This window comes from Mirounga angustirostris, unplaced genomic scaffold, assembly GCF_029215605.1.
Source record: "Mirounga angustirostris isolate CCGP_5_RB_7025 unplaced genomic scaffold, mMirAng1.0.hap1 SCAF_12, whole genome shotgun sequence".
Lineage (NCBI taxonomy): Eukaryota > Metazoa > Chordata > Mammalia > Carnivora > Phocidae > Mirounga > Mirounga angustirostris.
The window spans coordinates 12,696,611-12,710,413 of record NW_026991720.1 but is presented as its reverse complement, the minus strand read 5'-3'; the positions used below and the strand labels follow the sequence as shown (position 1 = coordinate 12,710,413).

Below are 13,803 nucleotides of genomic sequence, written 5' to 3'. Positions count from 1 at the left end.
GCATTGAGCTTGTAGGAAGAAAGGGACTTCCCCAAGTGATAAGTTCTAAACTAAGCTGAAACCAGAGCAGTAAGTAGGAAACACACCAAAGAAAGGGAGTTCCCTGATGACATGCTAATCTTGACATTGTGGTTTGCACATAAAAACAAAGGGTATGTGTCAAAGATGTGGCTCAAACAGTCTTGGAATTAGAAGAGCATTTCTCTTCAACAGAAAAGGATGTCTTATCACTACTCTTTGACAACTTACTTGCACTGAGGCTTTAGCAAGCATAGTTGGGAAGGAAAGAAAAAGAATTATTAAGATGGAAAGGAAGAAAGTTACACATGCTGTGATTACATAGAAACCAGAAAAGAATCTGTAGATGAATAATTAAAAGTTGCTGGAAATAAGGTCAGTATACAAAAGTCAATTGCAAACAACAGCAAAGATGCCATATACAAGAGTGTCAGAAAATGAAAGGAGTCTTCCAAGTGCGTGGTGTCTATGGAGAACATAAAACCTTATTGAAATACATTAAAAGACTGAATGTATTGGTAAACCATCTCCCCAAATTGGTATTACAGATCAGATAAAAATTCCCAGTTTTTTTTGGCAACTGGACAAGTTGATTCTAAAAATGCGTTGGTAAGCAAAGGTCTAAGATCAGACGACAACTCCTAAAGAGGAGATGGGGGACTGACTTTGCCAGTTGGCAAGACTTTTTATTAAAGCTATAGTAATAACAGAACTGTACTATGGATGCAGGAATAAACAGAACAATGGTATAGAATAGAGAACCCAGAAGCAAACCATGTATAGGTGGATATGATAAACGATGAAAGTGGCATAGATCAGTGGGTATAGATTTTTTCAATGAAATATGCTAGGGAGATTTGTTATTCATACAGAAAAAAAAATGAAATCAGATCTCTACCTTATAACTTATGCCAAGATCAGTTCTTGGTTATTTAAAGACTTGTGAAAGGCAAAACGTTAAAAATTTTGGAAGAAAATATGAGTGTCTGTATGATCTGGTGGCATGGAAGTTTCTTTTTAAAACAAATGTAAAGATAGAAAGGAGGGATACATTTAACTGTTAAAAATAGCCTTTGTTTATCGAAAGTCACCATAAAGAAAGCAAAATGACAAGTCACAAACTGGGAGAGAAGATATTTGCAATAGTATAACTGAAATACAGTCTAGAATATATAAAGGATTACAAAGCAATAAAAATACAATCTAGAATATCTGAAGGCCTACAAAGCAAAAAGGAAACAACAGCTTAGTAGAAAAATGGGCAAAGACAGAGACTGTGAAATACAAATAATCCATTGATCTATGAAAAAGTGGTTGACTTCATTAATAATAAGGAAATGCAAACCAGAAACTGCAATGAGATTTCATTTTAAGCCCTCCACACTAGCAAATTTCAACACATTTGATAGAACAAAGTGTGAAGGAGGATGTTGTATACCAGTGGAAACTTACGCACTGATGGGGAGACTGTAAATTGGCACCTCCTTTTGAGAAAATGTTTTGGCATTAACCAGTGATGTTGAAATTTCATCTAGTTATTCCATCTTTAAGGTACAGCCAATAGGAAACTCTTGCCCATATGGCCTAAGAAACAGGTCGAAGAGTGTTCTTAGCAATGATGTAATAATAGTACAACCAAGAACCCAAAGGAAACTACCCAAAGGTTCATCAACAGAGAATGGGTAAATAAATGTTCACACAGTGGCATACAGATGTGTAAATGGATTACAACTATTCCAGAAACAATAATTCTTAGAAACATAATATTGAGTCAGTATCAGTTAAAAAATGAATCTGAAACTTGAGCTAAAAACAAAAATCAAGCTTCCTTTAGAAAATTTGTTTATTCGGGGCATCAGGGTAGCTCAGTCCACTAAGTGTCTCTTGATTTTGGCTCAGGTCTTGATCTCTGGGTTGTGAGATGGAGCCCCACCTTGTCTTGGGCTCCACGCTCAGCTGGGAGTCTGCTTGAGATGCTCTCTCCCTCTGCCCTTCCCCCCCCCATGTGCGTATTCTCTCAAATAAATGTTTTTTAAAAAAGGAAATTTGTTTATTCAGTATGTATTTATTGAGGTTCTGTTACGTGCTAAGGTCTGAGCCTAGGGCCTGAATGTTTAGTGAGTAAAACGCCGAAAAGGGGCACTATTAATAATTACTTGGTATGACAGGCTGAGCAGGGAGCCTGATGTGGGGCTTGATCCCAGGACCCTGGGATCATGACCTGAGCCGAAGGCAGACACTTAACTGACTGAGCCACCCAGGTGCCCCTGATCATTCTTTTAGTAGGAAATTTATATTGCAATGAGAAAAGTTGTCTGAAAATAACCCCAGTTCAAACTAGGTTGTCCGGAGAATAAACTAGCTGGGAAAAGAGGGTTTCTTTCACTTCTCCCACCAGTAAGTGCTTACATAAGCTCAGTTACCACAGAACTGTTGACTCTAATACCAGTGTGAACTATATAACATCCTGTGGGTTCCAAGGTCCCCAGGTATTGGTCATCTGGTCTTCTCAGATAACTCCTATAATAATTCAGATTTTCTGGCACCTAAGACTGTTTCAGTACTGACGAAGTTGCTTTCACAAGTGAGAGCACTAGGGAGGGTGAGGCACTTCCATTGGCATACTCATTGCTCACCGAACAGTGCTCTGGTTAACCTGTGTGTGGATGAAGGAGGATGAAGGGGAGCCATGCTTTTATTTCTGTTGTTGATATGAGTTTTCTCTTACTCCAATAAAGCCTGTTCTTAGATCATGTGATATAAAATTTATCTTGAATCCTGGTGCATGCAAGAGGACATGCAGAAGAGATTCTTAGCATATAGTATAAGGAGTTTACATTTTGTAGTTGCACTTCAAGGCCATTGAAGTGTTTTAAGTACTGGAGTGATATGATCTAATATACATTTTAAGGTCATTCTTGTGGCTATATGGAGAATCTGTTACAGAAAAAAAAATATTAGAAGTAGAGAATGAGTTAGGGGGCCACTGAGTAGTTCAGATGAGAGATCATGGTAACTTGGACCAGGATGAAGGCAGTGAAAATGGAAAGTTCAGGATATGTTTTGTGATTAAAATGGAGAAGTCATTGATAAGTTGATGTGGGGTTATAGGAAAGAATCAAGTTAATTCTTAGGTGGTGCTTGATTTGAGCAACTGGATGGATGATGTTGCCATTTGCTGAAATAGGGAAGATTGGGGGTAAGAGAGAGTTCTTTTAAAATGAGAATAAATTGAGAGTTTTATTTTGGACATGTTAAATTTGGGATGTCCGTGATAGAGCCAAGTAAAGAAGTTAGGTAGGTAGGTGGATATGGGAGTATAGAGCTCAGAAGAGTGGTATGGCATGAAGGTGTGCATTTTGGACTTACCAACATAGGATGATTTAAAATAATGAAAATAATATGTATTAAAAACTTACTGGGGGCACCTAGGTGGCTCAGTCATTAAGCGTCTGCCTTCGGCTCGGGTCATGATCCCAGGGTTCTGGGATCGAGCCCCACATCGGGCTCCCTGCTCAGCTGGGAGTCTGCTTCTCCCTCTCCCTCTCCCCCTGCTTGTGTTCCCTCTTTCGCTGTGTCTCTCTCTGTCAAATAAATAAATAAAAATTAAAAAAAAAAAACTTACTGGCAGGAGTTGCAATATGAAAATGGCATTATAAGTTAAATGAGTTTCTTTTTCCTCTTGAAAATAACCCCAGAACCCCAAGGAGAATGTGAAACAGAGATGTGTCTTATATCTTTTTTGAAATTAGGAAATAACTAAAACTTCAAACCAAAAGTAGGTGGAAGGACTGTGTGTCGTTCAGAGTCCAGTCAGGAAAGCGGGATCCAGAATAGCTATTTCAGACAGAGGGAATTTAATGGAAGGGATTGTTTACAAAAGTGTGGGAAGAGAGAGAAGGGTACTGCCAGAGCAAAAAAGGAATGGGTTATACCCAGAGAACAGAAGCTGATAACATCCCTGGGCTGGAGCCTCTGAGTGTGCACCTGTTGCTGGATTACTAGGGAAGTGATTTCAGGTGTTTCTGGTGTGCTAAAGAGGCTTTACCTGGCCAGGGTGGGAACACAGTATAGATGGTTTTATCCAGGTTCCCGGAGTCTGCAATCATCAATCTTTCCCTAGAAAGGAACTGCCACCAAGTGACACCCTGTTGGAGTGAGAAGCAGGATTTTTCTTTCTCCTTCCTGCTCATCTGCCAGTTTTCATATTGGCAGCTACCAACAGCAAAGCATCTGGAGAGGGTGTCTGGGAAATGGTTTATAGAATTCCAGACCCCACAGTATAGAGCAGAGTATAGGCGGGGGTTATGGGTTTGAGGGAGAAAATAATAACTAGAATAGGCTATTGAGAGCCGTGGTGATCAAATTGAGGTTGGCGGTGGATTTGGGATTTGATTTTACCCTGTTGACAAGCTAGTGAGTTAGCCTGTTACTGTTTCGTGGAAGCTGGCAGAAGACATGAAACCTCTGGATCAGAGAAAAGTGATCATATTCTTGGCCGCACAGCAAGCAGCATGAACACCAGCATGTTTGCATCAGTTCCCTTTGTCCCGAGAGTCCCTAGGGGCAATGCACAGGGCCCAGATGGATTTCATCATGGAGAGATACACTGAGCCTGGAGAACATGCAGCTTTTATAGCTAGCAGTAAACAAGCCTGCTTCTTGTCCTGGAGGGGCACATTACCTCCTCCTTTCTGGTTGCTCGCGTCACGAAATGGCCCTGGTCAAGGGTGGTCAGGACCTTGGATACTTAGCACACTCAGCAAGGTGTGTCCAGGATAGAGAAATCCTGGAGGAATGTCTCTGTCCCCAGTGTTTGGTAGGAAAAGACTGGATGAACATTTTTGGGTAACATTATGACAGGATAGGGCCTGAAGCTGGTGTGTTAGCATGGTAGCTTGGTATTGAAAGCATCTGGATAATAGACTCTTGTTCTCTTTTTGTAAAACAGTTTTATCAGTTTGGGGGATGGAACTGAAGGTGATAAATGAGGCCTATATTCATTTGGAGTGGGCCATATGCTATGGTGTTCTGTAGTGGGGTTGTATGTGGTGTAAGACTAAGGTTGGTAAGATGCACACATCCAAATTAGCCATAGAGAATGTATACATGCATATATGGCTTGAGGGTGGGCCTTCAGGACTCTGATGAAATGCCTACTTACTCAGACTTACAACTTGCCATTGTGCACTCTCCAGGTGAGGATTTTAAGGGACCCAGAAGCCTGCACTCCACTTATCATTGTAGGTCAATCTCTCTGCTGTATATATCCGGCCATGCTGATTTCCTTCTGTATTCTGCAGATCAGTGAACCTCAGCTGATAGAAAGGGATATTATTTGTGACTTGTCTTGCTGTCAGTCTGAGTGTCCGGCTGATACTTTTCAACACAGTTATCATGCTAGTATTAGAGCAGGAATGATGCCAAGACCTGGAATGTGATGCCTGTGGAGAAAGTGCCAGAATAATGAAGGGGAGGAAGATGATAGTGCAGTGTCTTGTTGGTCTGTTGGCCTGTGTTTTGAGGTTTATTCTCTCAGCGCACTCTCTTTGGGGTCTCCCAACTGAAAAATCTCAGCGACTGTCAGGAGGTCCCCTCCACATAGCCCTCTGTTTCTCAGAGTGGTATAGTGATGTGGTGCCCCACTGTTCTGAGCCCTGGGGCACTGCGCTAGCTGTTTATGGTTTCCCCATCCTCTGTCCACACTTTTGTAAATAATTCCGCTTTAACACCCTTCTGGAATTACCCAGTTTGTGCCAGTTGCTTCCTGTGGACGCCCTGACTGATACACTTCCTTTGTTCTTTTACTCAGAAGAATGGTTGAGAGCAGTAGTCTTTCTAGATGTCTGCAGCCTGGGATGAAAGATCCAAGGATCAGGTACCATGGCTCTGGCATTGATCCCTAACAAACCATGTTTAAAGATGCACATTTTGTAGAGTTGGACTTGAATATATGTGGCTGTTTCAGTGGAGGATGGTGAATGTACATTTTGGAAGCAGCCATTACTAATGCTATGAGATTAGTCATACTATGATAGTTGTAGTGTTTATTAAGAAGGGGGAATGGTATAACTATGGGCTCATAATTCATATCAGTGTAATAGCAGTGATAATGCTGATATCCAACAATGTCTTGTCTTTTCTTTTTGTTCCAACGATGTCTTTTAAACTCTGAAATTGAACTCTGGTCACCAGCTAATGTGGTATGCATGGAAACACTGTCCTGGGAAAGAATAAAAACTGAGAAAGAAAAATTATTGTTAGCCCTAAATTGCTCAGTAATGACTTATAAAAAGGTAAACATTCTAATTTTGGAAGGGGTAAAAATAATAGGACTTGTAAAACTGTATGATCAGAAATAAGTGGTACATGAAATGAATTCTCATATGTTATGTATTCTAAAGTTTCTTCTCACTGGATAATTCTATACTTGGGTAGAGGAATCTTTTTAGTGTATTTCTTCTTATGAGGGGGTGTAAAAGGTATCATAAGAACAAAAATGTACATCTATAGAACCAAGGCCGTGAGAAAAAAACTGAACAGCGGCGGTGGTAGGTTGTGGGATCAGCCCTACACCTGGGCTAAGGTCCTGTTAAAAGAATGCCAGAGACAGTTGGGAACTGCCTTATTCTAATTCTGTAGCACAGAGTTCAGGAGCATTTGGCCAGGTTGTAAAGTTAGCCCGAGAAAGCTGAGGGTGATTATTAAGGAGGACTGTGTTTATGTCCAAGTATTCTTGGTAGTGCTCTGTAATCATATTGTATACCACATAATGCCAAGACTGATGAGGTTCACCTGGCTTCTTGGCGTGTATCCAGCAGAGACTATGTATTGTTTGTGGAGATTTGTCATCCGCTACTGTGTGAGGTCCTTTTGAGGGGACCTGAAAATATATCCCTCCATTATTTGGATAGTGTTGCTAAACTCTCTGCTTTGTATCTTGATGGCATTGATTTCTCTCTCCATCCTTCAGATCAGTGTTTTCAAACAGTATTTATCACAACTCATTCGTAAGTTGTAAAATGAAGTTTGTAATATACAAGCAGCATTGGAAGAAATAGAACAGGATAGAAAATATCAGACTGCCACACATCTAGAAAAGGGAAATAATTGTTTTGTGAATGCTTTGTGTTCCCAGCATCATATGTATATGTAGGTGATATATATAAAACCATATAAAAAGTATTACTGTTGGCCATGGTCAAAATTTGTAAGGCACTGTTTTACATAAATAAGGCTTCTTTGGTTGAAGAGATTGTCTGTGTATGATTTCTATCAGCCTGAACTACTGTTGACGTATTGATACACTGGTCATGCACTCTGAAAATCTACAAGAGCTTATAGGCTATAATTCATTATTGTTATCATTTAAATACTCAAATAGTTAAGAATTTCTCATGATATGGCTCACTAGGGTAGAACATGGAGCCCCCTCATGTAAGGCATACTCTAAGAGGCACACCTTTTAATTCTAACCCAGCACCAGTGGCATTGAACTTTCTCTGTTTCATGCACTTAAACCTCCCTCCAGAGTGACTTTGATAGTGCCTTCTGGTGGAATTCTGATCTCCCCCTTTCTGTGTGTGTCCCTGATTCTCCTCCCAGGAAGAAGACTTCTTACTCTTCAGAGTGATTCTGTATGACTCTTCTGGTCATGCACCTTTCTGTCCTGGGTGGCTCGGAACCCCCCTCCCTTTGGAATTGGGTGCAAATCCTCACCTTCTTTGTGAGTCAGATCTCTTCCTTCTTTGTGTGACATTGAATACTACTCCATTTGCATTTTGGCAAAGAGCTACTGAGTTTAGATCATAAACGGAATGTGACAGTCCATGCCATCTGTGAAGAGGACAGACTAATCGGAAAGATCCAGAGAGGGTTCACTAAACTGTGCTCTACAACAGACTAAATTGGGCAGAGATAAGAGACAGGTACAGCGAAGCAACAGGTAGAAGTGACAGATTCACAGAGAGAAATTTCAAGTCAGCAAGGAGATTGTCCATCAACAGAAAGAACAAGGTCAGGTCTACCTGGTAGCTGATATGTCAGGGCTGGAGAAATGGATGTTCCTGGTTCTGTTTGCCACTGAGTTCATTCTGGGGATGCTGGGGAATTGTTTCATAGTACTGGGCAGTGGCAGCAGCTGGTTCAAGAACAAGACGGTCTCTTTGTCTGACTTCATCGTCACTAACCTGGCTCTCTCTAGGATCGTTCTGCTGTGGATTCTCTTGGTTGATGGTGTTTTAATGGTGTTCTCGTCCAAAATACATGATGACGGGATAGTGATGCAGATTATTGTTATTTTCTGGACATCTACAAAGCACCTGAGCATTTGGCTTGCCACCTGTCTCAGTGTCCTCTACTGCCTGAAAATTGCCAGTGTCTCCCATCCTACATGCCTCTGGCTCAAGTGGAGAGTTTCCAGGGTGGTCGTACACATGATTTTGGGTGCCCTGTTCTTATCGTGTGTCCGTGCCATATCTCTGATCCAGGAACTTAAGATCTATTCTGTTCTCAGTGGGATCGAAGGCACAGGGAATGTGACCGAGCACTTTAGAAAGAAGAGAAATGAATACAAAGTGATCCATGTTCTGTGACTCTGTGGAACCTCCCTCCTCTAATTGTGTCTCTGGCCACCTACTTTCTGCTCATCCTTTCTCTGGGGAGACACATGCAGCAGCTGCAGCAAGGTGGCGTCAGCTCCAGAGATCCAAGCACTGAGGCCCACCAGAGAGCCATCAAAATCATCATCTCTTTCTTCTTTCTCTTCCTGCTTTACTTTCTGGCCTTTTTGATTACATCATTCACTTATTTCATACCAGGATCTGAGATGGTTAATATAATCGGAAAAGTAGTTACAGTGTTTTATCCTGCTAGCCACTCATTCATTCTCATTCTGGGAAACAACAAGCTGAAGCAGACATTTGTGGAGATGCTGTGGTGTGAGCCTGGCCATCGGAAGCCTGGATTCAAGGGACCTTTTGCCCCATAGAGTGACCGAGGGCACAGGTGGGAGCCTGGGAGTCCTTTGGTCTGGCTCAAGGCTAAGGGCTTTTCCTGACCCTTCCGTGGCACCCATTCTGTGACATCAGGAGGAGGGAGACACGACTGCATTGCCTTGGCCCACTGGGGACACGTCTCATGGCTTCTCTTTGTATGGTGGTTTTGGAGAGAGTGAAACAGTCTCTGGAAAATGTCAATATAGTAAGAACACTCTCACTGTATAGACGTGAAGTTGTATTTTAATAGCTATCAATGTAATGAGCTGATTCCTAGCTTTAACTTCAAGTTTGTAGGGACAGTGATGAGCTGATGTAAATAAAACAGTGTAATGGGCCCGAGGGAAAGAGCAAAAGCTTTGCAGTTCCACAGACTTGGGTTTGAATTCTGGTTCTGTCCATTTCCAAGACTTTTGGCCTTTGGTGAGTTACTTTCATTTTCTCTCTGATCCTCTCTTCCCTCATTTTATTTTATTTTATTTTATTTTATTTTATTTTATTTTTTTAAAGGTTGCATTTTTTTTTTTTAAGATTTTATTTATTTATTTGACAGAGAAAGACACAGCGAGAGAGGGAACACAAGCAGGGGGAGTGGGAGAGGGAGAAGCAGGCTTCCCGCGGAGCAGGGAGCCCGATGCGGGGCTCTATCCCAGGACCCTGGGACCATGACCTGAGCCGAAGGCAGACGCTTAACATCTGAGCCACCTAGGTGCCCCTCTCCCCTCATTTTAAAATGCGGATGGTGACACTGACTTCACAGGGTACTAGGGATTCAGGAGGCAACGTGCCTCAGCATACTCTATAGAGCCCTCGCTCCATGAAGCTGGTATCTGACTATCAGTGAATTGTGTAGCCAGAGCAATTCACACAGGAGATGAGTTTCCACACATCCACCGTATGAGGACAAAAGCAGGGGAATGAGAATCAAGACCCTTGGCTATTAGGCTCCAGTCCAGTCTGGTGGTGGTCATTTTACTTCAGTAGTCCTGGCATTCCTTTATCGTTTGGCTGAAGTAAATTGCCAAGTAATTTTTTATTTTTTAGATCGGGCAAAAGTCCAAGCAGTTTTTTGTTTTTTAAACTAACCAAGATGCATATGAGCTTTGAAAACTTGAGAGTTTTATGAAAGAATAATATAAGCAGTTTTTATAAGTTCAATATATTTTCTTTTAATACAGTTACACAGGCATTGATTTATATCCTATCACACTGAACAGTGTCACAAGTCAGTGAGAATGTTATTACTTACGATCATGAAGAATTCTCAGACTCATGAATGTATACAGTTAGGTCCTTTGGCAAATCTGAATCCAGCTTTCTGTCCTTAATGGGCTGTCAGGTGTAGAGCGTTGTGGCTATGAATCTGGGCCTTGAAGGCAGATACCTGGGTTCTAGCCCCGGCCCCTGTGAACTGGGTGACTTTGGGGAAGTTTTTTCTCTTCTCTCTATTTCACCTTCTTCATTTGTAAAGTGGGAATAGTAATAATATGTTGTTGATAGGGTTGCTGGAAGGAGCGAGTGAGTTACCAGATGAAAAGTGCTTAGAGTCCCAGGTGGAGTAAACAATAACTATTATTGCTATTATTATTATTTTGTGGAATGAGTGATATTTTGACATAGCATTAAGGATCCCCATACTACTTGGCATTTGGTCATATGTAACCAGAAATTAATTTGGGGATTGTTCTGGGATTTATGTATTCATTTCTAAAGTTACAGGAATAAATGTCTTTTGGTCTGCACTGTTTGTTTTCAAATTAATACTTGCTTCCTGAAGCTGTGGCATCAAAGACTAATGTGCTATATGTTGGCTAATTGAACATAATAAAAAAAGGAAAATTCCTAATTCTGACATAAAATTCCCTTTCAGAAAGGTATCTGTTGAAACTTAGAATAATTGTTTAATATTCATTCATAATTCACTACAATATAGGGATTCTGAAAAGGGTCCTTTTGTAATTAGTAAAAATCTGTGCTGCTTTCCAGCACAGGGAAGTGTAACTATGGAAATCCATGCTGTCTTGATTGGCACCTGCTTTGTTAACCCAGATCCCCACTCTTGAATTCATTGTCACCCACTCTTGAGCACTTGCTCCTACTTTCTGTCACTTGGACGACTTCTCTGCTTGGCTCTGACCTTCTGGTTCTTTAGTTCTTAATCTGACTTCCTGATTCTGCCTTCTAGTTTAGGTGTGGGGGGTTTTCTCTCTTTTAACTGAATGTAACATTCAATTCTCTCTTTTAATTGAATGTAACATCTTACTGGAGATTTTGGCTTAGCTGCCTTTTGGTTCTTGGTGTCTTTGGCTAACTTCTGAAGAATCCCTCCCTTCTGTTCCCACTGTGGCTCCATTAAATCCTACCCTAACCTAACAGATTCAGATACGGTGCAATGAACAGGCTGAAGTTAGGACTGTTAGTCACTTCACTGGAGTGTGGATGGAAACAGAGAGTGGGAGCGTGTTGTGGTAGTCCAATTGGCTGAGTGCACAGTTCCCTTCGCTGAGAGTAAAGGAAATCAGATTCGTATGTGTGGTATCCCCAGCTGCTCCTGTTTCTTCTTTCAGAGAAGTTTGGAGGTGGCTCCTGGAAAATATCGGACTCTGTTATATGACATCAGTCACATGTGGACTGCCATTAATCAAAGTTAGGGGTGAGAGTGGGGACATGAGTCTGGGTAGTGGGTGATTTGCTGAGGAAAGGAGTCTCTCATCTGTTGCTAGAGGCACAATGCTGGGAAGTTTTGGCTATTTTGGAGAGGATCTGGTCTTCTAAATAGAGGGGGAATACCTAATCTGCCAACTCTTTTTTTTTTTTTTTTAAAGATTTTATTTATTTATTTGAGAAAGAGAAAAAGAAAGTACGAGCAGGGCGAGGGGCAGAGGGAGAGGGAGAAGCAGGCTCCCTGCTGAACAGGGAGCCCTACGACAACATGAGGCTCAATCCTAGGACCCCAGAATCATGACCTGGGCTGAAGATAGAGGCTTAACTGACTGAGCCACGCAGGTACCCCCTGGCAGCTCTTCAATGAGTCCCCAGTACCTGGGGAAGAATTACCTAATACCTCAGGCCCTGTTTTGAGAAACCCTGAGAGGCCATCTTGTTTGTTTTGTTTTAGTTCGGTAAATTAGTTTTAGTTACTAAAATCCCTTAAGACTCTCAAATCTAGTTGTTTCATGAGCAAGGGGCCAGAGCATGGCTTTCCCACACTGTGAGCAGGTTCCTTAGGTCAAAGTATGGGCATGAGAATTGTCCATGCATTTGGAGTGCAATTGCATGCCAGAGCTTATGTTCCCAAGGCCACCTCTCTCAAACATATGTTTTCTTCAGTGCATCGCGGTATATTGCTTTTGGTGTATTAACACGTGAATCAACAGCAACTTATGACAATAGCTCACGAGACCTTCCAATTTTCCATCAGAGGCCCCTACTTCTCATTTTTAGTGTTCTCTGAACTCTTGGGCCGAGTTCACAGATCCTGATCCTTAATGAGATTGAGCTGCAGTTTGGGTGTAGAAAGATCATAAATGAAAATAAATAAGCAACAAAACTAAAAAAAAACCAAAACGCAAAATACATTCCAACATTTCTAAACAGTTTCAGTGTCTACCAATGCCTTTTGCCTTAAATAACATCCCTGAAATTTACCAAGTTGATGAACAGAGCTGTCTAGATCTTAGAGTTGTGTTTGTGATTTTCTTGCCTTGGGATGGGTGGAAGACAAAGTCTGATATTCTGTTGATATTCTGCAAAAAGTTTTAAGAAAGCAAAAATGACCTCAAAAACTCCCAACAACTGCTGATGACATTGTATGTTATTTTCTGGTGTTTCTACATTTTGCTGGGCTAGAAAAATGTATAGTATAGGGACAAAGAGCATTATTTCTGGAGCCTAACACATTGGATTCAAATCCTGACCTCATCACTTAATAGAGGCATGATCTTTGGCAAGTTACTAAACCTCCTTGGACTTCAGTTCCCTTCACTATAAAATAGGTGATTTTATAAAATACCTCATAGGATTGGTGTGTGGATTAAGTAAGACAATGTATGTAAAGTATTTTAGCAACTAAAGCTTAGTAACTACACAATAAATATCAGCTACTGGCATTTTAGCTTATTGGGGTTGAGCCCGGAGAATGTGCCTCATGGAGTTCTAGTCTTATGACTGTTGCTGGTGGTGTAAGAGGACATGATCTAAGCGAAAGCCTGCTCCTTCTGGTCCCCAGGGGATGGTGGGAGGGGGAAGAGGGAGACCGAAAAGGGATTACAGGGAGGGCAGGTGAGAGTCTAGATTTCCCCTCTCTTTGAGGACTGCTTAAAAGCTCCCAGGTTGTGGTCAGTGGGAGCAAAACACAGGCACCGACTCAGCCCTGAATATAGGCGGGGCAAGCAGCAACCAAGGAACAAGGACCTCTCCCTGGAAGCCTGAAGAGACAAGGACACTGAGGCTGATATTTTTTCCAAGCAAAGCATATCACAGCAAATGATTATAGCACAAATGTATGTGTCTGGTGAGGGAATGCAAAGTAAAGGAATCATCCTGATAGATGGAATTAATTGAGAAAAGGCTTTCTTGAGGAAGTGTGAAGTCCTTGAACTTGGTCTGTTTGCAACTGTGAATCACTGTGCTCAGGGATGAAAGAGTAACATTGGCAAGGCCAGATGAGAGATGGAGAAAATAGGGCTGCAACATATCAACAGGTTACAGGGGAGAGAGAAGCTGGATTTCAGTAATCTAGGGATGTGTGGATGAGGGTGGGTGGGTAGGAGTGAAGCCTGGGAATTCC

The 13,803-nt window shown here is 41.6% G+C and overlaps 1 protein-coding gene across 1 annotated transcript; it reads left to right on the top strand.

Moving 5' to 3' along the window:
* The first annotated feature begins 6,516 nt into the window (after positions 1–6,516).
* Positions 6,517–9,443, top strand: TAS2R3 (taste 2 receptor member 3). Its single transcript, XM_045865087.2, is given in 2 exon segments — positions 6,517–8,607; positions 8,610–9,443. Coding segments are annotated over 2 exon segments (948 nt in total). The 5' UTR covers positions 6,517–8,057; the 3' UTR covers positions 9,008–9,443.
* Positions 9,444–13,803: the final 4,360 nt, after the last annotated feature.